Here is a 25,810-nt window from a genome sequence, read left to right on the forward strand (position 1 = left end):
AGAGAAATCCCTATTCATGTCCCCTTCAAAATTAGAAGTCCTTGTAATATTCCAGCACAGACCTGGTTTATGGAGCTGCTGACAACAGCAGCAGATCTATTTGAATTGAGATGACATCTGATAGAAGAAATAAAAAATACAACACAGCAGCCCAGTGCTGGTAGCCATGTGTGGTACACACCACATTGAGAAATGGGCAGGAAGGAAGAGGCACTAAGAGCAGCACCACTGCAGATTGGGATGTGTTGCATCACAGACATTTTGAAAGAAAATACTAGGAAACTCAGAAAGCTGCATTCTCTGAACAACAGCAAGGTCAGAGTTTAGGCTAACGCTTAGTTCTGACCTTGCCTCGGTTTAGGGTAATTAGATTTAGGTGGCATTTAAGACTAGGAATTTCTCTCTTCCTATTTCTTCTTTCTTTCTTATTCTCACCTGCCTCAATGACAAAGTCACAGTTGCATTCTACATAGCATCTGGGCTCATCTCCTGGGAGATCTGTGACATTGTACCTAGAACATATGGCCACTTTGCACTTTCCCTGACTGAAGTTTTGCCTGCGACTTTCTGTCTTAATTTGTTCTATATTTTTCTCTTTCCTCTGATGAAATATTAGCTCTGCTTCTCCCTCCTTTGTCGTTTAGAGTTGATTTCTCAACACTGGTAACTTGCAAATCACTTGTAATTGAAAGTAAATGTTTTGTGGGTGTACCTACGCAGCCTATGCAAGCATGTGCCTGTGTGCAGCACAGAGGCTGACTTCTGAGGACAGGCAGGTCATTCACCCACTAGCTGTATGTATTTTAGAACATTAGGATAACAGAGGAAAAATGGGTAAGAAAAGGGTATGAGGTTTGCAATTTCATACCAGTGTGCTGGTGAAGACACACGAGCTTGCACATTAAATGCTTGATGGGGGCTTTAAGCCAAAAGAAGGTGATAGCTTTCCTTTTCCTGAAGTGATTTGTCTTTCAGTCTTACTTTCCATAACTCTTCATCTTACACTTTAAATCTGTATCCCTTCAGAAATTCTGAGAAAAGGCTCTATTCAGAAGGCTGAACTTCCCTTCATCTTTCTTCTGTTTCTGCTTCTCTTCCTCTTGTACCTGTCATCTCTTATGTTCTTCTGTCCCTTTAGCACTACAGTTTTTTCCCTTGGCTTTCTCGTCTTTTATACATCCTGTTCTTTTTCCTTTCCCCTGAGGGAACACAATGTTGGAACTAAAGAAGTGGTATTCCTCTAGGGAGCATCCAGATGACAGGAATGAGCAGAATTAGATGATTTTGTGAATGCAAGTGTGCATAGGACAAACTACATCTCAAAAACTTCATGCTGAAATAAATTAGGATTTTGCATACTGACTCTATGAAACAGCACATTTTTTGGATTAAGTCAGCAGATGTTTTTGAAAGCAGTGACACCAATCTCAATCTTAACTATTGTAGAGTTAGCATAGAAAATGATTTGTTGTTAAGATATAGGAGATTATGAACATGTCTTTCAGCTATTTCTTAGTATTAGCTACTGAGAACATTTTAATTCAGTAGTATTAATCACCATGGCATTAGCCTGCGGTGACATTTCCTCTCAATCAGAATAGAGATGGGAGATGCTGTCATTACAAACAAAGCTAAAACAGACCACCTGCAGAACCCATACTGGTTATTGTGCAGTGGTATTCTCAAAGCACAAAGCAGCAAACCTCTCCTAGATCCACCCTGGGGATTAGAAGACATTATTACCCTCAGCTTCCTAGCAATGTCCCTCTGCTGGACTGTTAATACTTTCCTGCTACCCTAATCTTCTAAGAAAGCAATTTATGTAAGTGCTCCCTAAGTCATTTCCGTCCAGAAAGGTTAACTTAAACCAGTGCAAAAATCAGCTCTTTGTTAACACCGTTTATTTGACAAAAGTAGATTAAAGAGCTTATAAAAACTGCACCTATGGGAGAACTTTAGAGTTAAAGGATGGGTAGGAGGGGTATTAGAACTTTCTGTTGTATGAATATCTATCAATGGAAAGTCTTGTTCTTGTTCTATTATTTTAGGTTTATTTTTGAGTGTCCAAATAGATACACTGTTAAAAAGACGAGTACATGACAATCTCATTTGATTTATAATCCTCTACAAGGTCCACAGTGTTTCAGCTAAGGACTTGAAATGTTTCTTCCTACTTTACTGTTCCCACAGATCAACATGCTTCACTGTAGGGTACTACACGCTTTTCTTAGAATATGAATGCTTTTCATAGAATATTTGTACCAAAGATGCAGTCCTTACCCCATCACTCTCCCACACAAGGTGCCAAGCAGCACTGCCTTCTCTTAAAGGAAAGAAAATTCTCTAGGATTCTCCAGTATAAACTTGCTCCAAGGTATTAATTAATTTCCACTGGAATCTATGAAAAATAAAGCTAATGTCAAATATCTGAATATTTCTGGAAAAATGCTGAATAAGTGTTTCTAAGAGCAGCCAGTATTATTCATGTAAATATATCCAAATCAATCAAGATGTCACTTTAATGTAGGATCAGTCATCTGGTATGTAAAAATGCATATTAAAATCTTTGGTCCTGATTGTCCAAAGACATATTCAAGCACTGAACTTTATTCACTATGAGCAGTATCAGACTGCTACGTCATAGACTTTTTCAGGTGATCTGGTAGTTGACAGTGTCCTATCTTCAGTTACTTGTCTGCGTCCCCATGCTATTCCATCTGTTTTCCTTGTTAGGAAACCAAACAGGCTGAGAAACTCTCTTTACATTGTTGTTGCTAGGTTGCTTTTTAAGATATATCTGTTTCACAGCCTGATGCGCTGCATGATTACCCAAATAACTATGCCATAGTGAGGGAGAGGGTACTGCAGAGATGAGACTGAGCCATCAGCATAAGGAAGGTCAGGGACTGCTTAGTCCTGCAGCACTATCTTGAAAAGCCTCATTTACTCATTAACTATTTGTTGCATGTTAAATATAACATAAGATTGGGCTGTGTGTTACCTATTGCATGTACCATTGCACAGACAGAAGGTGCTTCCAAGAAAGTGTTTAAATTGCAGAAGAAAGCACTTCTTTATCTGTGATACCCTTAATTCTGCCTCTCCTCTTATTACAGTAGTATTACAGTATAGTACTGCTATAATAGTGGTGTTTCACATTCATATAGTACATGAAAATACTATACACTATACACTAAACTAACTGGTTTTCACATACATAGAAGGCAAAAACAAGTTTGAACCAGCGTTGCTTTATGTTGGCCTTGTGGTCTGAATAACACCCAACAAGCATAGACAAGTCCCAGCCATTCTCTTTCCAGGAGGCCTCTCCTACAATAAGGAAATATTCACTGATGATGTAAGATGGAGCCCAAGAAAATGAAGTCTGAAAGCAAGGTGCTGCCTTCAGAACAAGTTATCTTGTCCAGGCCCAAAGAGTCTGAGCAAGGCTATGGCAATAGCATATTCCTCACTATCCTCTTTCCTGGTACTTTCCAGATCTGGGCAGAAAGTAGCACTTATTTAATAAATCCAACCTGCACATGTATAGATCAGCTATCCTACGTGCAGGCCCAGTTACAAGACAAGGAAAGGCCATACATATGGCTCACCTTTGCAAAGGCAGAATTATGTAGAAGACAAGGTCACTACTGCTCTAATTACAAAAACAAGCCTAGTAGCACATAAGACAATTCTTATATAAACCTAGGCATGACTGTTGTAATTTTTAAAAATGCTGCAGGTATAGCATTCCCTGTGTTTTCAGCTGAGGCCCAAGTTGCTCTGTCTTTACAAAAAAGGTCACTCATGAGAGCATTGTATTCGTTGTGTTTATAAGAAGGAGCAGCACCTTCTCCTTCCCCTTTGAGAACAGTCTTCCTCATTAGAGTGGACATTAGTACATTCACAATGCATCAGTTTACTAAACCCCACATCCCCCAAAATCCCCAAACTTAACCATTGTCTTCTTTCAGCTCTTTGACGATACTTATAATGGTTTTCAGATTATACTAAGGGTGTTATTCTCAGCTGGGAGCCACAGGTAGAAGAATAACACACTAACAAAACAACCTCACTTCTGCAAGGCTGAGGCTTTATGATAAGAAGATGTTAAGAGGAAGGTTACACAGCTGCAGAGGTTTAAGTGCACTTCCAGTGTTTTCATCAGCTGTGATAATTTTTCTGCAAATGGACTTTTAATATAGTTGGAAGAAAAAGGCTTGATCATCTGGGGAAAGAATAAGTAAGGCCATTTGTTAAAAAATGGGGCCCACCTGGTCAAGGTATGATTATTAATCTTTATGGTTTGTTACTGATTAGTTCCAGGATATGATGGATTTTTAGTGTGCTTACTTTTCTATGGCTATTATTTTGTAATTTAATCTGGAATTTATTATGAAGGTAAGGATTAGTATTTATCACTTTAGATGTTAGTAGCCCATGAGTTACAGGTTATTAGATCACCTGTCTCACTGCTTGTTAGCCTTTTGTAATCTTAGCTTGTTGAAACTAGGAACACTCTATGTAGATAGCAGAAACTAAGTAAATAAATTTCCTAGTAATGTAGCAGATACTCAGAGTGAAGATGTACCACTGATAGTTCCAGCTTGCCTAATTTTAGGCATGAATATGAATGTTCCACAGATAGTATTAAAGACAGAACTTAAAAAAAGATTCTTAAGGAGCTAATGCAATAGTGAATAAGAGATTATTGTACTCAACACAAAAGAAATGAAAAATGTAGACCAACGTAGTACATCTTTTTCTTTCTGATGATGTAAAAAAATTTGTAAAGAAAATTCAAGAAATAATTAGATCTTTTCAAAAGAAGTGCCAACAGAAAAACTTTCATTGGCTCTTCTTCCAATATTCTAGCACAAGATCAAGCAACAAGCTTGAAATTGTGGTCTTCTCTGGCTTTAAACAGTTCTCTATGAAATAGTTACTACTTCCTAAAAACACCTTATATTTAAGGAGCTTCTCACAAGATTTCAGACTTGGCATTGAGAGCAGTTAGATTGTAAGGAGCTTAAAAGATAACTGCCTTCACTCACAACATATTAGCCCTTAGTTTCAGATGTTTCCGAATGCCACTTCAACCATGAAGACCTAGAAGTTATGAGAACAATGTGTGAATTCTGTGTATAATTCATGTAAATTAGACATATGACTTAATTTACTTGGGGGTGATGGTTTGATTTACACAATTTCTTTCATTTCTATTCAAAGCACATAATGAATACCTGCTCTTGCAGAGTTTCTCTGAGGGGATTAAAGGTGATCATAAGGCCTTAGCAGGTGACTGTGGGGCTCAGAATAGCAGCTGGTTGTCTACAACAATGTATTTCCTTCTAGAGAGTGGGGTTTGTTTTAAAAAGTGATTTTTTTATTCTGGTTAATGTTGTAGTAGATACAAAAGCTGCAATCTCTCTCTCCTTCTCTCTCTTTCTCTCTCTCTTTTTTTTCTTCTTTATGAAACTTTACTGAAGTTATTTAGACCTTTCTGACCTGCAGACTCAGTCATGGTGGTGTGTTCTGTATGGGATAACATTTAATAACCATTCACAAAATTCAGATGGGTGTCTGTATGGCTGATAAAGTTTGCTGTCATGGCAATAGTGCTGTTGCCATGCTGGCTTCCTACAGTGTACTTCCCAGAGCAATTTAAAGCGCTGATTTATATATACTTGAAGTGTTGCAAAGTTTAGCTTCTGTAATTACAGAGAAGCTGTCTCTTTTCTTCACTGAAGGAATTGAGATCAGTTCATGTATTCATCTTCATATTTTTAAATTTAAAAGATGTGAAAGTCTGACATTTTTACATGCTCTGATTGTGGGTTCTTGTCTCAAGGATTCTTTCTCTGATGATATGACAGAACATGAGGATAATATCCATTTATTCACATGGGGTTGATGGGGAAGGATAGAATGAGAGCTTGTCTGTGACAAGCATTTGCACCTAAGGCTCCTGAATAATTTTCAAAGGGCATTACCCATTTTTATATACATATATACAATTTTAAAACAGTGATTGCAGTTATAATTATCATAAATGCTTAATTTTAATATTTGAATTCATTTGCAGGAAGTTTTTCATATAATGTTTTGTAGATTTATACAAAATAGGAGTTAGACTTGTTCTTAAAAAACAAACTACAAAAAAAAAAAAAAAATTGGCAGAAGAAGTGTGGCCGTAGCATTGGGAGCATATATAGGCTGTAGCTTAGGGTCTACTGCAAGCCAGCCAGTCACAAAAAAAATATGTACTACAGAGGTTTTAGGGTTCTAACACATAAGCTTTAGCAGATTTAACCTCTCCTATCTGTCTGTCTTACCACCCTGCTCATTATTATGGCTTCCATTGCAGCAGAGGTTTATGGTGTCACTTCACCATAAACATCCCCTGATTTAGCTTAAGCCAGTGAAGAAGGTGTGTTTTGACTAAGATGCTACACTGGATAGGTCTCATGCACTTTATAGACTTGGTAATCTCTAGAAAAGGCATGAAGCAATTAGTCTTGGGCAATAATAACCTAAACTGTGACACTATGCTTCTCTGTCAGAAACCTCACCCGATCCAGGGTGGAAGTTCCAGGGTCTTCGAATTACAGCTTGCCTGAGACCCATGTTTATTCTTCAGGGGAGAAGGCAATGCACAGTCAGGAAAAAAAATAGACACGATGCTATTCTCCTAAGCCATTGTTTCAGTTTTAAATGTTAACGCTCCTTTCAACTCAAATAGCATATTAAATATTATGCCCATAACAAATGTGAAGAAATATTCATCGGAAATTGGATAAGAGGATTTTGATACCAATGAATTTAAAACTAGGGTAAGAAATGGAGAGTAGAAGAGTAGATAGTCAAACGGCAGCTCATACAAATGTCTTGTGTTTCCTTAGCCTAAGATTTTCATTTTTATAGATGGATATAAAAGACTTGGGGAGGGGAATAAAAACCTCTTATTTAACAAATGCCTTTGAAAAGGCAGAAAATATGCTTAAATATGCCCTATTTTACACATTCCTTTCATCCTTTAGGCTTTTGACGTAATGCTTATCACTTTGTCATTATGTCAATTTGTGCTTACCAATCTTTTTTCTCTTGTCTCATCTTATATTTAGGCTGTGATTCTGTGAACACTTACATACATGCTTAGTTTTCCTACTCTTTCCTTGTTAATCCCTTTGAAGTTAAAAGGATTACTTGCATTAGTAAAATAAGGCATGTGTGTGCTTGCAGGATGAAGGTCTTACATTGTAAACCCTTTTGGGTGGGACCAGATCAGATATTATGCAGTCATATGGCTCAAAGCATGGTTGGGTGGAGGATGAGTTCAAGAGTTTGCAAAGTTAACAGTTGTTAACAGACCGAACTGGTTTGTGGGATATCAGTCTGGGGCATAGCGTGCAAGTAGCTGCTCACCCCAACTAGCATAAAATCTTCTTCCCTCCTTTTTTGTATTTGTTGCTGAGCTCTAGCCTAAGATTTCATACCAGCTGAGACACCTGCTCCTTTCTTCCTACCTCCTAAAGCAGAAATTTGCCTGATGTTGGCCATGAGGTAACCTAGAGTAAGACCATAAGTACTTTTATGCTGCTCTGCATAGGGAGGAGCAAGAAAGATCTGTAACAGAGCTGCAGAGTTCACCAAGCTCCCATTGATGGACACTTGGGTTGTCTCTAAAGAGCCCAGTAGTAGCTTCTCATCCCAACTAATGCTTTTATCTTCTTCCCCTGTTTTCCTACTTTCGAAGGAGACCTAGCCAGTATTTTTTTTCCCCTCCTAAATGTGTGCTATTCCAGTACTCTATTTCAATGATCATTTGCTTTCTTTTAAGACAGACATAATTTAAAATCCACTTGGGAAGATGTCTAGGAAGTCTTCCCTCAGCTGTATTCAGCCAACACAGGTTTATGCACACTATCACAGCATCACAAAAACTAAGCTTGATATTTGGGATAGAGAGAGTCACTCTGTAACACTTATTCTCTGGAAATCTCTGACATAGATATTCCAGAAATCTCTGACATAGATATTCCAGAGGTTTTTGTAATATAAATTGAAAAACTATTTCCAGCTTCACAAGAAAAGCTCAAAATCCAGTTTCCAGGAATATTTATTTCGGTTGATAACTCTAAGCAGAAAAAAGTTAGTTATTTTTATTACACTAGTGTCTAGAACTCCAGTGGAGCTGTGGGTGCCATTTTGTTATATTATCCAAAATTAGGGGCAAAAATGCTCTTCTATTAAAGAATATAATCTACGGACTTGTCTACATGAAATATTTTAAGACTTATACTCAATTCCATCAAATCTTTGGAACATGAAGCTCTGGACAAACACCCACTTGCTGAGCTAGCTGTACTTGTGGAACGGGTCACTGTTACTAGATGATCCTTCCTGACCACTTTCATGTTAGTTAACTGAGCCATTTATGTGAATGTACCCTTGGTCTGACAGTCAAATAGCAGGAGTGAGCGCTCATTCAAGTAGCTGAGCAAAGTTTGTGGTAATCTCTGGCAGAAGGATTGTGAAGAGGGACAGGGAGCAAGGCTTGCAATGTGCATGTTTTTCAACAAATGCACCTAGTTGAAGAGAGTTACCAATATGATGGTAGTGCTTTTAATTTCTATCTTAAAATTACTTGTCTATGGTATGAATTTAAATTGCTAGAGGGGTGCTGAAGGACCATGACATAGACTGGGAATGGAGAGGATAGGAATAGAGAACGGAATGTCCAGTGGCTGATATTCTCCAAATAGCTGTCAGAAGTATCAAGAACAGTGCGTCTTGCTTTTCTGGAAGCTCTTAGAGATGGGTTTTATGAGCTGTGCTGAAGTATCAAGTGACTGCACTGGAAAGTGAGGCAGCTGCTGACACTTAGAGGGAGCAGAAATGTCTGAATGAAATTGTGTGGGAGCAGAAGCTGCTCAGTGAGCACTAAGTGTGCTTCTGACCTGAAGGCATGGCCATTAGAAGCATCTCATTATCTGCCTGACTTCATCTTCTCCTGCCCAGGCGCATCTGTGCCTTCAGTCACAGGACAAATGCTTCTTGTGTGGATGGTTAACCCAATTCTTAAAAGGTGCTGGGAGTGGCAGGAGATGGGGAACAGCTCTGGGGCACAAGAAACAACCTAAGGACCAACTCTTCTGGACCACACTTAAGCTTGCAGACTTCTTCTGGCAGTTAAAGCGGTTTGGAAGTGTGAAAAGTAACTAATTACTGCTGTAACTATTCAAGCAGAACCTAACTGCCATGAGGAAATGGCACTTGAACTCGTGTCTTGTTTCACTTCAGGAACTGTATTACTAAATGCTATTGTAGCCATGCTCACGCTGAGAAGACTGGGATGCAGTAGGACTGAACAAATCTGCTGGAGTTTGTGTTATTTATGAACTCAGGCTTCCCTTGTGCTGAAATGGTAAACATTGGTAAGTGTGTTTCTGGGTCTTTGAGAGACAGCTAAATTTTCTCATCCTGAAATACACTGCCATGAACACTTCTTGTTGACATTTGGGTAAAGGCTGTATGTGCTTCTACAGCGTGTATCTTTAATGTGCCTGGTTTTCTAGCACTGCTTTTGCCACAGCTGACTTGTAAAAGGTTGCCTTTTTTCCGCACACAAGGCGAGCGTTGCCAGGGGAGTCTCTAATGGCCTAGAACAGAGGTTTTTCATGAGTTATCCTGGCTCAACCCCCCTCTGTGGAAATTCCCGTCCTCCACTCAGGATGGGTTGTGGAGAGGCTGTTTTCCCTCTGCACCCAGCATTGGTGAGGCTGCATCTCCAGTACTACATTCAGTTTTGGGTCCCTCGCTTTAAAAAGGACATTGAGGTGCTGGAGCATGTCCAGCGAAGGGCATAAGGTTCGTCAAAGGTCTGGAAAACATGTCTCATGAGGAACGGCTGAGGGAGCTGGGTTTGTTTAGTCTGAGGAAGGGGAAGCTCGAGGGTGACCTCATCGCTCTCTACAATCACCTGAAAAGGAGGCTGTGGTGAGGTCGGGGCCGGTCTTACCAACTGTGCCTGCAGTGAGAGGACCAGAGGAAATGGCCTTAAGACAGGGGAGATTCAGATTAGATACAAGAGAATTTTTTACTGTTAGGGTGGTCAGGCATTGGAATAGGTGGCCCAGGCAGCTGGTGGAGTCACCATCCTGGAGGTGTTCAAGAGGTGTCTGGATCTGGTCATAGCCGATGCTATGACCCTACGATCCTGCGACGAGGCCCTTCCCAGGAAACCAGCGGGAGCGCGCGGGGCGGGGCGGGGCGGCGCCGTCGGGCGCGCGCCGGCGGGAGGCTTTCGCCAACAGGCCCCTCCGCGCGCGCGCCACCGTCTCGCGCGGCCACGGCGCTTCCTTCCGGCCGCCATTTTGTCGGCCGTGCCTCGCCGCCGCCGCTCGGGGAGGGACCGCGGAGCGCCCGGACCGACCACCCGACCGCCGCCATGTCCAAGCGCCACCGCCTCGACCTGGGGGACGACTACAGCTCCAGCAAGAAACGCACCACCGACGGGTGAGGGGCGGCGCGGCCCGCGGCGGGGAGGGGCCGGTGGGGGGCGGATGGCGGCGGCCCACTCGTCATCCGCGCCCCATCCCCGACTCTGGCCGCCCCTCCGCGGCTGGGGCTTCCCGGGGCGCGGGACGGCCGCTGTGCGGGGCGGGGAGAGGCCACCGTGCAGGCGGGCCCCTAGCACCGCGGCTCCCGGAGCGCCGGGCCCGGCCTGGCATCGTCCGGGCCCGCGGGGGGGGGGGGGGCGGATGGTGGCGGGAGCGGCGGGAGGGCCTTGTGCGGCGGTGCCAGGCGGGGGAAGGGAGGCGGGCGCGGGCCCGGCCGCCTGGGCGGGTGGGCTGGGCTGGGCTGGGCCGGGCCAGGCGCCCGCGGCGGGGGCGGCGCGATGTGGGTCCCGCGCCCCCGCGCCGGGCTTTGTCTGCGGCGCTTCGCCGCCTTTACGTGTCTGTTGCCCCCCCTTCCTTTTATGTTTGTTTACTTCGTCCCCTCTTTGCATTGAGAGGCCTGGCAAACTTGGGCCTAGAGATGAGCACGAGGTTTGTCCAGCCCGTGTGACCTGGTAGGAGCGGTATTCCTTTGTTAGCATCTTACACTCAGTCACCGTCGGGGATGTGTTTGGCTTGAAGTAAAAATCGGTGGTGAGGTGGGTTTTACGATAGGGGTAAGGGAGGGATTTTTTTCCTTAGTTTCGCGAAGGTTAAAGTTTTAGGACTGTACTGGACGCGCTTCAGCACATTTTCGTTAAGGTTAATGAAATTGCAAGAACACAGACAATGCACTGGTACTGTGCTTTTATTCACAGTTGCTTTAGAGCCTTCTCTGCATAATTTTTTATCCTCTAATTGGGCGGGAGGGGGAGGGATCATGGCCGTCTCTTTAAAGTAAATTTCTGAGGTCTCAAGGAGTACAAAAATATACAGTGTTTATCTAGTTTGGCCTTCTTGAAGGAGCACAGAAGATTTCGGAGAGTTAAACAATTACTAGAGTCCATCGGTGTTGTTTTGGACTAGAGTATTTATCTAAGAAAAATACTTGAGCTTGTTCCGAAAGCTTGCAGTCTGGTGTAGCAGTTAATGTTCACTGATAAGCAGTCTTTGCAAAACTTGCCTTTTCATTTTTTTAAGGTGAGCTTGTAGGCTTAGCTTGTAGAGTTGGATGCATTTTTCTCAGCTGAACAAAATTTATTATTGATCGGCTGTTTCCTGTACGTAGGATCACCATAATCATATATTTCAGAATAAGTGGAGTGAGCTATTTGTCTCCTTTGATGAGATTTTGTATGATTTGCCAGAGGTTGAAATAGCTCCTCTGAGTCTACAGGAAAGTTGTACATGTGCAGCTTTTCTGTTTGTAGAGATTTTTGTAGAATTTTCAAGTGGTTGTGTCAAAACCGGGCATTATTTAAGTGTGGTGCGACTGTTAGGTCTGGTTGTCAAGATAACCATAGGTCAGTATTTCCTTGTCTGTGTGTTCGTGGGTTTTATAGTTTTGGTGTGGTTTTATTTATCATTGTTTTTACTGATTATCAGATGTCGTGCTGAACTGTTAGTCTTACCACGTTGTGTATCCTATGAGTTCCCACTAGTGGTAGCATTTTTAAACCAGAAAACTTTGACCTTTATGGCACCTAAAAGCTTGTAGAAGTGCTGGTCCAGTGCCCCTTCTTTGTCCCCTCCTCCTCTACCAGTAAAAGCATTAAATGGCATAGGACTGAGTACAACTCACTATAAGCATAATTACTGACCATGATTATTTCTTACAGTGCTTGAAATCTTAATTCACGTAGCACGAGGCATACTGAAGTTACGTGGTTGGTTTATTTTAGGGTAGTTTGGTTTTGCAGCTTGTGCAAACCTGTAAGGAAGATGCACTGGGCCTTGTTAACAGCGTGTGTGTACATGTCCTCCTCTGTGTGGAGAGTGCCTTCATGTAATTTAGGTGGTTTTGGAGCTGGGCTAAACTGAATTAGCTCCTTGTATGGTTACCACTTCACATTCAGAATAGTAGTTTATCTTGCATTCAAACTGGACCATGTGACTAAATATAAAGGTTGTATCAAGGTAGTCTCTATTGTTTTAGTCCCTTTTTAATGAACGACTCTATTGCTGTGTGGCTCTACAAGGTAGCAGTGCCAGGCCAATAGGTTTGTAATTGTTGGTGTAACCTTAAGCATCCTACGACATCTGTTTTCTTTGGACTTGAAGTACCATCTGTGAAGTAAAAAATTTCTTGGAAAAATGGAAATTGTACAGAAGATTTTTGGTTACAGTGTGTGAATTACATACATACTATTTTAAAATATGCTAATTTTTTTGCAAATATACTTCAGTTCTTGTGTAACATCAGAGTTATTTAGTGGGATGTATCGTTCAGACTAATTGTACTTTGATTTTTTAACGTATGGAACAGAAACTCTCCTTTAGCTGCATTGCCTTTTTTGCGTCAACTGTTGCCGTGTTTAGTAATGGAGAGATAACACTGATGCTCTGTTAGGTGTGTTTAGACTTTCACTGTGATGATCAGTTGTTTACCTTGAGCCCTTTGTTTCCATTTTTAGTTTTTATATGCTTTTTATCCTCTGATTTAGTGATTGCTACAGTGTTTCTTTTGTATTCATATGTGGATATATTATATATGAGTGAATGGAAGGAAATAAAGGCAGATAGCAGACCAGACTTTTTCACTTTAAAGCAGAGCAAAAAACCCCAGCCACTTCCTGACTCTGGAGGCTGTTATGGCATTCGGGCACAACTCAAATGTTTAAATTATAATTATTTTACTGTTAATTTCCGAGTTGGAGTTCAGTTTTCCCTGTGCAATAATGAAAAATAACTAAAATGTGACAGTTTATAAATTAAAAACTGCCCAGTTATATTTTTATAAATTTTAGGGAATTCATATGGCATCATAACTGTCATTCCTCTTTTCTCTTGTTGACCAAGGGAGTCTGTGTCTGCTAAGTTTCAGTAATAATGGGAGACTGGGAAATAGTTTTAGGAAAAAAAAGTGTTGCTATAAAATGAGTGTTAGAGAGTAATTTTGAAGGCATGTTGTTTGTTGTGTTGTTTCTATGCTGGGATCTGGTTCCCCCTGTTTCTCTTTTGTTTTTTTTAATAGGAAAAAGACTCAATTCTCTTTATTAACACATAAATAGTTTTTTACTTCTGAAGTGGAGATAGAGCTTGATAGGTTCCCTTTCTGTTTGAGCAATTAAATAGCTGTAAGAGTTCAGTGAAGAAACTGAGAAATGGGGGATTAATGGGACATTCCATGCCAGATTGTATTTGTACTCCATTTAATCCACTGTTTTGTTCTTGAGGTTGTATTTTTGTTTGTTTTAAGCCCATACTAATAGCTACCAGTACAGGAGATAACAGTGCTACAAGACCTGATTCGAGTTAGAATTCACGCTGGTGGAGGGGCTTGTTGTTCACAAGGGCAGTGAAATGCTTGAGCCAACACATGGGAAGGGTTGGCAATATTGTGGATCTGTTCATTTTAGCAGTAGTGCTGCTTCATGTGGGGCTGAAGCATATCTGAAGGTGCACTTGGTGGTCTGCAATGCAGGAGCTTTTGTCATCATACTGTCTTAAGTAAATGGTTGTGGAATGGTTTTTGTTGGTGTGGGGTTTTTTTATACTTTGACTAGATAGCAGTGAAGGATAAAAATCTTTCAGAAACACACGTGCAAAAAAACCCCAAATCAAAAACTGTAAGTAATGTGTCTTAGTCTACCTTCCAAGAAGTGTGTTGTTGCATTTTACCCTAACTACACTGTTCTTAAATTGCTTTTATACCTTTATTTACTTTTCTTACTGTCTGACCATGCATGTGTTTATCCCAGTACCTGCAGACATTTGAAAATCTGATGGTAAATAGCTCACCTGCAAGTCCCAAGCTTTGTTCCTGTGTGATACATGTTACTAAGAGTAGCATAATGGAGCCTAGTTCCATCACTTTATAACAGTGGTAACTTTTTCGTAGGGAGAATATGAACCTATTGTTCTGCAATATTTGCCTGCCATTTTACAGTGAGAAGAGATTCTAGCTTGTATGATATTTGACTGTGCTAGAAGTACTGTTGAAGCTAGGGTATCTCAGATTCAAGCAAATGCTCTAAAAGGGTCTTCATTTTTAGATAATTCAGTGTCCAGAACTTCAGGAAAATCTATATGCAAGTGAGTTAAGGGACAGTAATCAGAGTGTTTTGTAATCCTTTATTTTCAATGGGTCTGTGTTAAAAGAAATGGTCTTTAAAAAATTGTATTTTGATGGCTTCTGTGGCCATAATATGTTGAAGTATTGAGGAAAAAAAATAAAGCCTGCATTCGTTACATTTAAAAAGAGTAGTGGTTGTTGTTTCCAATGCACAGCACGTTTTGAATTAAAATTTATAGAATCAGTACTAATATAATCTTGGTTACTGTATCTTCTCTGTAGGTAGGAATTTGTGTATTATTTCAACAGTTATATTTGAATGCCAACTGCATGTTTTAAACAAAAAAAAACGTGGAGAGGAGTGTTGGCCAACAGTTTTCTTTGGACAAGCTCTCTACTTTCAGATATACCTGAGTGTTGGTAAAGGATGAGAGGTTTGGTTTTTTCTTCATACTCCTGGAAATGTTTGTGTGCACTTACTATAAAGCTGGTTTGACTTAGTTTGTCGTTTTGCCTTTTTGATAGGATTTCAGCTAGTGCACAAAAGGAGCCCAAGCTGAGGGCATCCTCAGTTTTGCAGGCAAAGATGCCACTAATCCTTTAACTCACAATAGTTTAAAATGTGATAGGTTGATTTTGTAAAGCAGGGCTTGTTTCAAAGTCCTGAATTAGGAATTTTTATTAAAGCACGTGGCTGTAGTTTTTTGGGTCAAACAAGGGATTTTTTTTGCGAGTGTGTGTTTGTAGGAAGAGTGAGATTATGTGCAAGAACAAGTACATGGACTCGCAAAATGAGAAACTCTCACTAAGACTGTGGCCAGAGATTGAAAATAATGCTGTCTTTGTTTTGCAAGTGCAGTGACTTCTTTTACTTAATATTTGGAACAAATAGGAATACATAAGAGCTGTTTAAATGCGTGGTAGGAGGTGATACTGGAGAAGATACTACACAACTTGACAGTGTTAGTGTAACAGTTGGAATCTATGATCTTAAGGGTCATTTCCAATCTAAATGAATCTGATCCCATGAACTGCAGTGGCTGATTTTAAGTCTAAGTTCCAGACTCAGCAACCTGTATATCAGAGTTGGTTGAGTCAGAATTGTATTGTAAGACTTGAAAGAAAAAAAAAGCTACAAAGTAATTGTGGGATATTAAAATCAAGCTTCTCTTCCATGGCTTGCTTATTATCTTGAGTTAATTTTTTGTGGGTGAGCATAATACCTTGGGTAGGTAGGCAGAAAGACTATGAAGTGTAATCTTATTTTTCTGCTGCAGCAAGTAAGGATGGGAAGAACTGGGAAGTCTAGAATGCACAGCTGATTCTTTATAGTTATTAAATGAAGAGGGTTAAAATGATCCTCTCTCCATGTGATGGCTTTCTTCCTTCTTGCCTGTAATGAGAGGAACTGTGGTAGTGTTTGGGTACAGTGAGTATATCTAATGTATATCTGTATATATCTAGTGTTGAGTGTGCATCATACTGTTGTTACTCTTTGGTGCTTATTGTTCTGGGTAGCTGCCTGCAAGGCTTTTTAAAAGATTTGGTTTGTATCCACTTTATACTGGGTACCTTTAGAGTTGTGTTGTATTTAAATTCCTCCTCTGCATTTAAATATTCACGTGTCTCATTTTCTGCTGTGTCTCTAACTCATTTCAGGAAGGATCGTGACCGGGACAGGGACCGTGATGACCGTTCCAAAGATCGCGACAGGGATCGTGACAGAGATAGAGATCGTGACAGAGAAAGGGACAAGGAAAAGGATCTGCGACCTACATCCAACTCTACATATTATGGGGCTGCTGGGTTACCAGCTATAAAACCAGCAATGATTCCACACAGTATTAACCCTTTCACAAATCTACCACATACACCACGATATTATGACATCCTGAAAAAAAGGCTACAACTTCCTGTGTGGGAATATAAAGAAAGATTCACAGATATTTTGATTAGGCATCAGTCATTTGTGCTGGTCGGAGAGACTGGGTCTGGTAAAACAACACAGGTGAGTTCTTATTTATATGATATTGCATTTTTTTAAAGATTTAGACTGTTGCTAGGCGTGTGTGTGCATGAAACTGGCTTTGATTTCTTGAAATTCACTGTGCAAGACTACCTCACAAACTGTAAGCAAAACTAATTTGGTGAATGTTTTATTTGCTTTAATGAATGTGAAAGTGAGAAGAATCTTACAGCATCTTCCACCCTTTGAAATGCAGTACTGTTCCCTGGCCCTATTTCTGTTTGGTAGAGGGAGATAAGAGGTTTAATGGTGTGACAGAAGTACTAATCCACAAAAATGAAGTGGTGGTTCCAAATAGTTTATTTGGCTGTTTGTGTAGATAGCAGCTGCAAAGTATGAACTTTTAGTGTTTTAGGAAGCTTACTGCTGCAGATATAAACTTTAAAGGAGTTGAAATGTCAGATATAGTTTTGGCATCTGATTGCATCATATGTTTTGGTGATATTCAAACTTGAGAGGTAAAGACTTGTGTTTCCTTGGTACTGAAATTTCTCAGGGGTCATAGAGCTTTTCAGTGCTGTAGTTAAAAATCACTTTTTGTGTGGATTAATGGCTTTTAAAGTCTTTCTCAGCACCAAAAATAGCGATAACAGATCTGCAGAGCCTCTTCAATCCTTAAGAAGAATTTTGGGTCAGTTAATAGGGAGGATCTAAGGTAAAAAGGAATATCTATGTATTTATAGCATGATAGACGTGTTCAAAACTTTATCCTCTGATTTGCTGTTTAAAGTGTGTGTGGAAAAGTGATGTAAAAAAGCCCTTTGTTCTGTAATCTGATAAATTCCCTTTATCTAGGCAGAAAATAAAAACTGAAGGATATTTTAGTCTTTATAAAATGGATTATAGCTAACTTACAGTAAGTCTTAAAGACTAAGAATATTTTTAGTCATAAAATTTTGGATGTCAAGAAAATGTGAAGGAGGTATTAGTACATTGGATACCTTTCACAGCTGTGCCTGAAATATCTGAAGTTACATGCCCTTGTTGCACATTTTAGGAACTGGTGTCTTGTTTAGAAGGTAATATGACGTTACTTTTATTTGTTTTTTAAAGTGTGTAAGCTGAGACTGGGGTTTTACAGAATTCTTCAGAAAGGTTTGATTATGTAGTTTTTTGGAAGATACAGTATTATGAATATTTATGTTAAAAGGTGCTTATCTATATGAAAACAAGGTTACTTGTTACATGATCTGAAAATTTCAAGATCTAAGGGTTATGTGTTCTTAATATCTATGACTTATACTTCAAATGCATCTTACTGTCATGTCATTCCAAAGGTATAAAGGTTTTCCTGAATTATCCTGCTACTTTAACCCTTGCTTTCTGAAAGGACTTAAGAAACCTAAGACATCTTTCCTAAAAGTGGAATTTAAGCTCCCAAAAGTGCATGAGCTGTCTTGAAAGCTTCCCTGCTTCCTCTGAATTCTCTCTGTGAGCTGGCAGATACATTTTGAAACAATTGAGAGTGTCTCTATAGGAACATATCACTGCCACTTAATGAAAACCTTATTTTGCATGTGAGTGTCACATCCTTTTTGTTGTCGAGTGTTGTCTCAAAACTCGTTGGGATGTGGGTTTCTTCTCCTTAGATTCATTGATCAGAGCAAGCTAAATAATGTTCTGTGGTTAAGAAACACTCTAATGCTCAAACTTGCAGTTGTACATGAGTTGTTAATGACAATTTCATACCAATAAAAGCAAGCATAATTTGAAAAAGAATTATTTCCAAAATTACTATCTTTCCTTCCATGGTGATAGTAGAAGGCTATATAGTAGTAGATAATCTTCTTGATAGTGAGCTGCTGCCTGTCAAGTCTCTTCCCTGATTATTATCTGCACCACTGCTATGAAAATAGGCTGAAAAAGTTGGGCTAGTTCAGCCTGGCAGAGAGAAGGCTCTGGGGAGGCCTCTTGGTCTTTCAATACCTGGAGGGAGTTTGAAGAAAACACGGAGAGTAATTTTTTACATGGACAAATATACATAAGACATGGTGAAATTAGTTTTAAACTGAAAGAGGGGAGGTTTAGATTTGATGTTATGAGGGAATTCTTCATTGTGAGGGTGGTGAGATGCTGGAACAGGTTGCCAGGAAAAGTTGTGAATGCCTTAGCCCTGGAAGTGTTCAAGGCCAGGTTGGGTGGGGCTTTGAGCAACCTGGTCTGGTGGGTGGCATCCCTGCCTATGACAGAAGGGTTGGAACCAGATCATGTTTAAGGTCCCTTCCAACCCAAACGGTTCTGTGATTATATGCACATTTTATTTTAGTCTTGTAGAGCACCCAGGTTTGGAAGTGCTTGGCTTAGGCAACGGAAACAACAGAAGGTGAAACTTTTCTCACTTGAAAGTTATATTTTAAAATCTCTCTTAATTGAGAAGGTCCTTGTGACTAAATGATGCTAACTAAAGCTGGTCATCATGCTTTTGATATTGGTAAAATGACTTTTTTTTTAGGGAAAGTTGAGGGTTTTGGTAATTATATAGGTTTTTTGTGTCAGTGGCATTGAGTCTACTGTACATTAGGTTTCATAAGAACTGGATGATATGAAGTGCTCAGTATATTTCCAGACATGTCTGAAGTACAAAATGCAGTATGGCACAGTCCTTTTTCTCAGTATTTGTATGTCTTTGAAAGCTGGACAGGGAAAGTATTTGGGTGGTTGTCTAAATCAGCTTAGCACAGTGAAGTCTGCGTAGCCCTTTTCTTTCATTTGACACCAGTGCTGAAGGTTTTGCTGTTTACTGGAAAACCACTTTTAAATTGCTTTTATTTCATTCTGCAGTGACCTGACAGACCTGCTTGTTTAAAACTTATTTCTAGTCTTGCTCTGTTTAAAGTCAAGAAGCTTCACCTAATATGCTTTTAAAGTTGAGCTGTTACTAGTGACTTGGGAAGCAAACTGCTTTCTCTACACTGCATATTAAAGGAGCCATGTATATGTCACATGGGTTTTATGTTACTGCTGTTAGTGTTCAAGAACTGCTATTATTTTTAGTTTTGAATAGGGTTTTCAGAAATTTGAGTTGTTCACAGCAGTCTAATAATCTCCTGTCATATTTTGTTTCTCTTTGCTTTATTTTTCCTGTGTTTATAGTGAAAGTATATTCTTCATTAAAAAAATCATTAGAACACTCTTGTCTGCTTTTGGGTATATTTTGGCGTTCACTTATGTCCATTTTGCTGTGAAAATACAATATTTGAGAAAAAAGTTTCCTCATTCAAATTATACTGCTTTTCCTGTTACTCCTCATTGGTACAATGTATAAGTGCTATGTTTTCTTTTTCTCTGTGAGCTTCTAAGAAAACTTGAAAAGTAATTGCTAAGAAGGAGTGGATTCTTCTTGTTTGTAGGCTTGGAACTAGTAGTGTCTGGAGATGTCTTCTCATAAAGTGTCACGCTAAGAACATGTTGAGAATATTCTGTCTTCATCAAACTGTTACTGACCTTAGGAGTTCTTCTGAATAAAACTTCTTACTGTGGGTGATTCTTACAGAAAACTGCTGACTGACAAATAAAACGAGAGCTAATATAGGAAGGAAAGCATAGGAGTTTCATATCCGGTTGATGAAATTTCAGAAGAACAATAATTAACCTACTGAATATAATTATTTGTTCATTTTATTTGTCGTGCCTCCTGGCTTAGACAATATTTATATATCACTAAAGCCGTTATTTTTGTTAAAACATATTAATAAGCATTACGTTTTAAAGACACAAAACATGGTTTGCTTACTGTAAAACTTTAACAACAAACTGTGCTATGGATCTCAATTTTTGAGTGTGTTAGCTTTAATTTTGGTTGCTTTGGAGCATGTTGGCTGCTGCTAAGTGTCTGTATAAGGTACCAATCTATCAGTGCTTAAATGTACTGTGAACCCATGTATTTCCTTGATGACTTCAAAGATAGTTATGCACATGTTTAATGTGAGTGGGCTTTATTTAGTGACATTAGGTCAAACTAATTAGTCTATCTGCTCTCCTACTTGCATCTTTTTGTGCGCGCAGTTGGCATCTCCATAGAATTCTAACCAACTCTTGATCCTGTACAAAGGTTGTGGATTATATCTGGCCATTTGAAGTGTGTTTATAACTGAATTTTGTCCTTGACAGATCCCCCAGTGGTGTGTTGACTACATGCGCTCGTTACCTGGCCCGAAGAGGGGAGTGGCGTGTACCCAGCCCAGGCGAGTGGCCGCCATGAGCGTGGCACAGCGGGTTGCTGATGAGATGGATGTCATGCTGGGGCAGGAGGTCGGTTACTCCATTCGATTTGAAGATTGCAGTAGTGCAAAAACCATTTTGAAGTAAGTATGGCAACTCTCAGGTAAAGCTATAACATTATACTCGGAGGTGAGAGAATTGCAGGGTAGTGAATGGTGTGAGCAAAGGTATGAAAGGAGTAATAAGGGAGTGAGTCTATGAATAGGTACTTTCTGTGTGAGTGGGGAAGAGAGACTGGAACCCATAGCATGAGCTGAGAGAAACCTGAGGTGTGAGGCTTGAGTAGAGTTGGAAATTATTAATTCCTTCTAAAGAAATCACTGCACTCTATGGAAATTAATTTTGAATGATCCATAAAGAAGAAGGTGATCTGAAGAAGCATTTTATAATTAAGGTGCTATTCAGAATAAAGCCCTTCAGCATGCAGTTTCTCTTTGTTATTATACATTCAGTTGTTTGTCTGTGGTATCTTCTACTCAGGGTACTTCTGGTGAAGTTCAGTAGTTTATTTCAGTAAGGAGAACTATCCAGAGTGTCAAAACTGGCTGTGGGACACATAATCCATAGCATTTTAGTTATCAGCTGCTCTAGGTTCCTGTGCTGTGTCGCTGGAACCAGGTGCACTTAATATGTCATTTGCAGTTTACATTCAAAATGCTCACTTAAAAGCACCACATAGTGTAGTTCAAGGCTTAATGCTTTTTCTATAAAAGAGGTATTCACTTTTGTTATACAGGTAGTTGAAGGGTAGAGAATAAAGTTAATGTGTAAAAAGAAATTAAACCGAGACAGAAAAGCAAAAAGTGAATGGATGATCTGCAAACAGAAAAGAGTAGCAACTCTTGCAGAAACAGTATTTCTAGGATTTCAGAGGATGTTTTCCTCCTTTTCCTGTCTCTGATTGTAGGTGTGGAAGTCTGCCAGTAATAGTCTATGAACTAGTTATAAATGTTCCTGAAGTTTGTTTCCTTCTCTTTTTTTTTAAGTTTTCCCCCCTTAATCCCAGATTTCACTTATACTCTAAAGTAATTTCTGTTTGAAATCTTAAAATGGCCTTGATACCATGTTGGAAATAGTTTACTGATGTTTCTGCTTTTAATTTGTGAGGATTCTGTATCAGACTTACTAAACAGAATGCACTTTGACATTGTTTCTCTTTGTGTTCAGATATATGACTGACGGTATGTTACTTCGTGAAGCAATGAATGATCCTTTGCTGGAGCGCTATGGTGTTATAATTCTTGATGAGGCCCATGAGAGAACACTGGCTACGGATATCTTGATGGGAGTTCTGAAGGAAGTTGTAAGACAAAGATCTGATTTGAAGGTCAGTAATGATGAAGTCCAAAAGCATCTCCTTTCTAGTTTCAGGCATATTAAATAAAGTATCTGTGTGTGCTTACCATTAGCTGATTTTTATAATGGTTTTTTGATCTATGATAATCTACATTGGAAGGATAACCTTAGGAAATTCATAATGTGGTTTGTATTGAAGTTACTACGAACAATGTAATTGTAGCTTAACCTTATGTATTGGACTAAGAATTTTTTTGGACCTTTGTAACAAGGGTGCTGTATTCAGGTGATAAAAACATGCTTAATAGTTGATTACTTTCTTACAATTACATATTGCACATGTAACATTTCACAAATTCTTGTTAACCTCTTGAATAACTTTTTTTTTTTTTTGTCCTCCAAACCTACAGGTTATAGTTATGAGTGCTACTTTAGATGCTGGCAAGTTTCAGATCTATTTTGATAACTGTCCTCTTCTAACGATCCCGGGTCGCACCCATCCCGTGGAGATATTCTATACTCCAGAACCAGAAAGGGACTACCTTGAGGCTGCCATTCGAACAGTGATCCAAATTCACATGTGTGAAGAAGAAGAGGGAGATCTGTTACTCTTTCTTACTGGACAAGAGGTACTTTCTTCCCATTTTTATCCATTGTTCTGTACAATAACTCTTTTAAGTGTCTTGCGTAGACTGAGATTTTTAGTTTCCTTTTGTAGTTTATCATTTAAATGACCTGAGATATTTTCCCCTGCCATACACTCTGGGTCCTTTGACATTGTACATGTCTGTAATATACATATGCTATGCCAGCCCCCTCTAAAATGAAAATTCCCCTTAACTCATGTACTTCAGAAACGTGTAGTGTGATCCCAAGGTTTGTACTGATGTGAACTCAAAACTTCTGGGTACCTGACAGCATCTTTGGCTTTTACTGAAAAGTAAAAGTTCTCTGCACTTCTGGATGTGTATTGTACAGCTTACCTGAAGAATAACCCTTTGGTTCTGCTACTTAGCTATCGGTATAAGTTTTAATAAGAATGCTTAGGTTTTGGTTTTTTTTTTTTTTTTATTGAGAGTATTAGGCTGTAGACTTTATGTACCACAAATTCAGGGAGTTATGTCTCAGAAATGGACTTGGTGCCTTGCAAAAGAGGATGGTATTAAAAGCACTTAAGCTAAGCTACATCAGGAAACGAGAATTTTCTGGCTGTCTTAAATACTTTACTTGAAATGAACTGGGGTATTCTTTTAGTCCTACTCTGTTGCTTTGAAGCTCTTTTGAGTATCTTAATTAGTAGACTGAGATGGAGAAGAGGTAAAAAACCCATATGAAAAGTTTGCATTATGAAAGTTTGCTGGACTTTGTCAACATAAAGTTTGTTTTAAGTAGGGAAAGAAAGGCAGCTAGCAAAAATCTTTTTCCAACTCATTCTCTTTTCAAAGGATGTGGTACAATTCAGTGTCTTTCATCTAACCATACACAGTTTTAACAATGCCAAGGGAGGAAAGTGGTACAAATAACTTGTGATGCTAGAGGTATCCAGGCTTCTTGAGTAGGTTTGTCAGATATAAAGATGTGTTGCCTCTTGGGTGAATTTTAAGACATTCGATTAAAGTATCTTCTGGCAGATCATCTCCTCCCTTGAAAAAACAAGGCAATGGTGGTCCCTGTAAAAGCAAATACTCTGGCCTATAAATTTGTCCTTCTTTGGATTATTGCTGTGAGTTTAAGTACAGGTAGGGAAACTGTTCAACAGTTGTGGTTTTTGAAGTCTACCTGCTTGGTTTTAGCTTGAATTTGTAGTTCAGACTAGCCAGGCAAGTAAATGTGTGAATTAATGAAACAGCTGTTGCAAATGGGTGGATGAATCGGTGGCAACAGAAAGGAACACTGCTGACCAGCTGTTTCAGCAGATTTTGTTTTCTTACCAGGATGCTGAATCAGGCTGGTCTTTAACCTTTCATGAGGCACAAATACTTGTCCTTCTGATTTATAAATTATGTCCTTGCTATATCACTTGCTGTGTATTACTCTCAATAACCTGTTGCAACAGTTGCAGCCTGGCTCCACACTGAACTGGGCTAGTACCTGCCCGTGCTACAGACTTACTCTGTTGTTTTGTATGAACAGGTTTATTGATTTCCACTGAGTTAATCTGCAGGACACAATGTATTATAAACAAATGTTAAATAAAATCCTGCACACAGTACATGCTCATATATATATATATATATATATATATATATATATATATATATATATATATATATAATTATGCATAAATATATTGACCATGTTGTATCACTGAATCACTTAAAACTTGCATTGATAAGATACCATCCTCTGCTCTGGAGTCTACAGTTCTGCAGTCCACATTTCAGTCGATGGTACTGTCCAGGGGCACTGGAGTTGGCTCTGCCTCAGGCTACTCTGAATTTAGGTGGTTAGCATGAAATTGAAGTCTGATTTAGCTTCCGTAGAGAAGCTTTGAAGTGTTTTAACCATTTTGATTAATGACATTTTGGGGCCTCTGCTGAGCTTCATAGAAGTCTGCAGATGTGTCACTGTTGAATCTGAAGTGATGGGACCTACTGTACTCTCAAGAACTGGGAAGTGTGCTCTAGGTACCATTACCACTATATGCTTTGGGTTCAGGAGGCTTAGTAGCTGGAAATTTATTTATGCTGGGCAGAAATACTGTGTAGTTATTTTGGATTCTTGAAAACAAAATGAACAGAGTAAAAGATCTGTGTTGTCATGCCCAAAAAATTAAAAGAAGCTTAAATACATTTGGAAACTAAAGGAGTCTTAATTGTATAGGCCTGTTACTGGATGAAGATGAAATTGTTGTTAATGGTGCAGAAATAAGTATTCAATAAAAACTTCCTGAATCCTGAAAGGGGGAAAAGTATGTGATTATGTTGCATGAATTGCTTTTCAGTCCATTAATAACAAAAGAGGTTGTTTAAACCCCAAATTTATTAGGAATAAACATTTTGAAACAGGACTTGTCCTACAGTCCCTGTACGGAAGAAAGCTCATCTGTTCATCTTAAAACCAGACGAGAAAACACCCTGGTCTATCAGGAAGATTCCAGAATATGGAAATAATGTTCATGTTTCATGCCAATATTCAAAAAATGTATAACCTGGGTAGCTGTAAGCTAGGTTGTCTGATGTCAGTCACAGGCAAAATTGGACACTCTGACACGGATTTCTGTTCGCAAGGGAAAAGCATAATTACATTTCAGTCAACATGTCTTTCTTAGACAATAGGTGTTGTCAAACTTGTTCTCAGTCACTGAGATTACAAATTTGGTAGTCTATTTGTGTAGATACACATTTAAGGTTAACTTCAAGTGTCTCAAGACTGGCTCACCTGCAGATCTGAGAGGCAGCTGGTTTATTGTCTGCTGTAGTTCTGCTAAAACACTATTAGATTTTATACTCCATTAAGACCAGTAATCTGGGAGTAGCTGTAACATCCTTACAGACAAAACTTGTGGAATGGGGGTGGCAGAAATAATGACACAGAAACTGTATATATATGTCTTACATGTTTTGTTAACATAGCCACTTACAAATGCCAGTT

The 25,810-nt window shown here is 39.3% G+C and overlaps 1 protein-coding gene across 1 annotated transcript in view; it reads left to right on the forward strand.

Annotated features, from left to right (window-relative positions):
• Positions 1-10,359: 10,359 nt before the first annotated feature.
• DHX15 (DEAH-box helicase 15) overlaps positions 10,360-25,810 on the forward strand; it is a 43,022-nt gene continuing 27,571 nt past the window's right edge. Inside the window, exons 1-5 of the mRNA XM_064653105.1 lie at positions 10,360-10,518; positions 16,333-16,681; positions 20,810-21,003; positions 22,088-22,247; positions 22,627-22,845. Of these exons, the coding sequence (XP_064509175.1) occupies positions 10,451-10,518; positions 16,333-16,681; positions 20,810-21,003; positions 22,088-22,247; positions 22,627-22,845 (990 nt within the window). The 5' untranslated portion in view covers positions 10,360-10,450. The remainder of the gene's footprint in view (positions 10,519-16,332; positions 16,682-20,809; positions 21,004-22,087; positions 22,248-22,626; positions 22,846-25,810) is intronic.

The sequence above is a fragment of the Pseudopipra pipra genome, chromosome 4, assembly GCF_036250125.1.
Source record: "Pseudopipra pipra isolate bDixPip1 chromosome 4, bDixPip1.hap1, whole genome shotgun sequence".
Classification (NCBI taxonomy): Eukaryota; Metazoa; Chordata; class Aves; order Passeriformes; family Pipridae; genus Pseudopipra; species Pseudopipra pipra.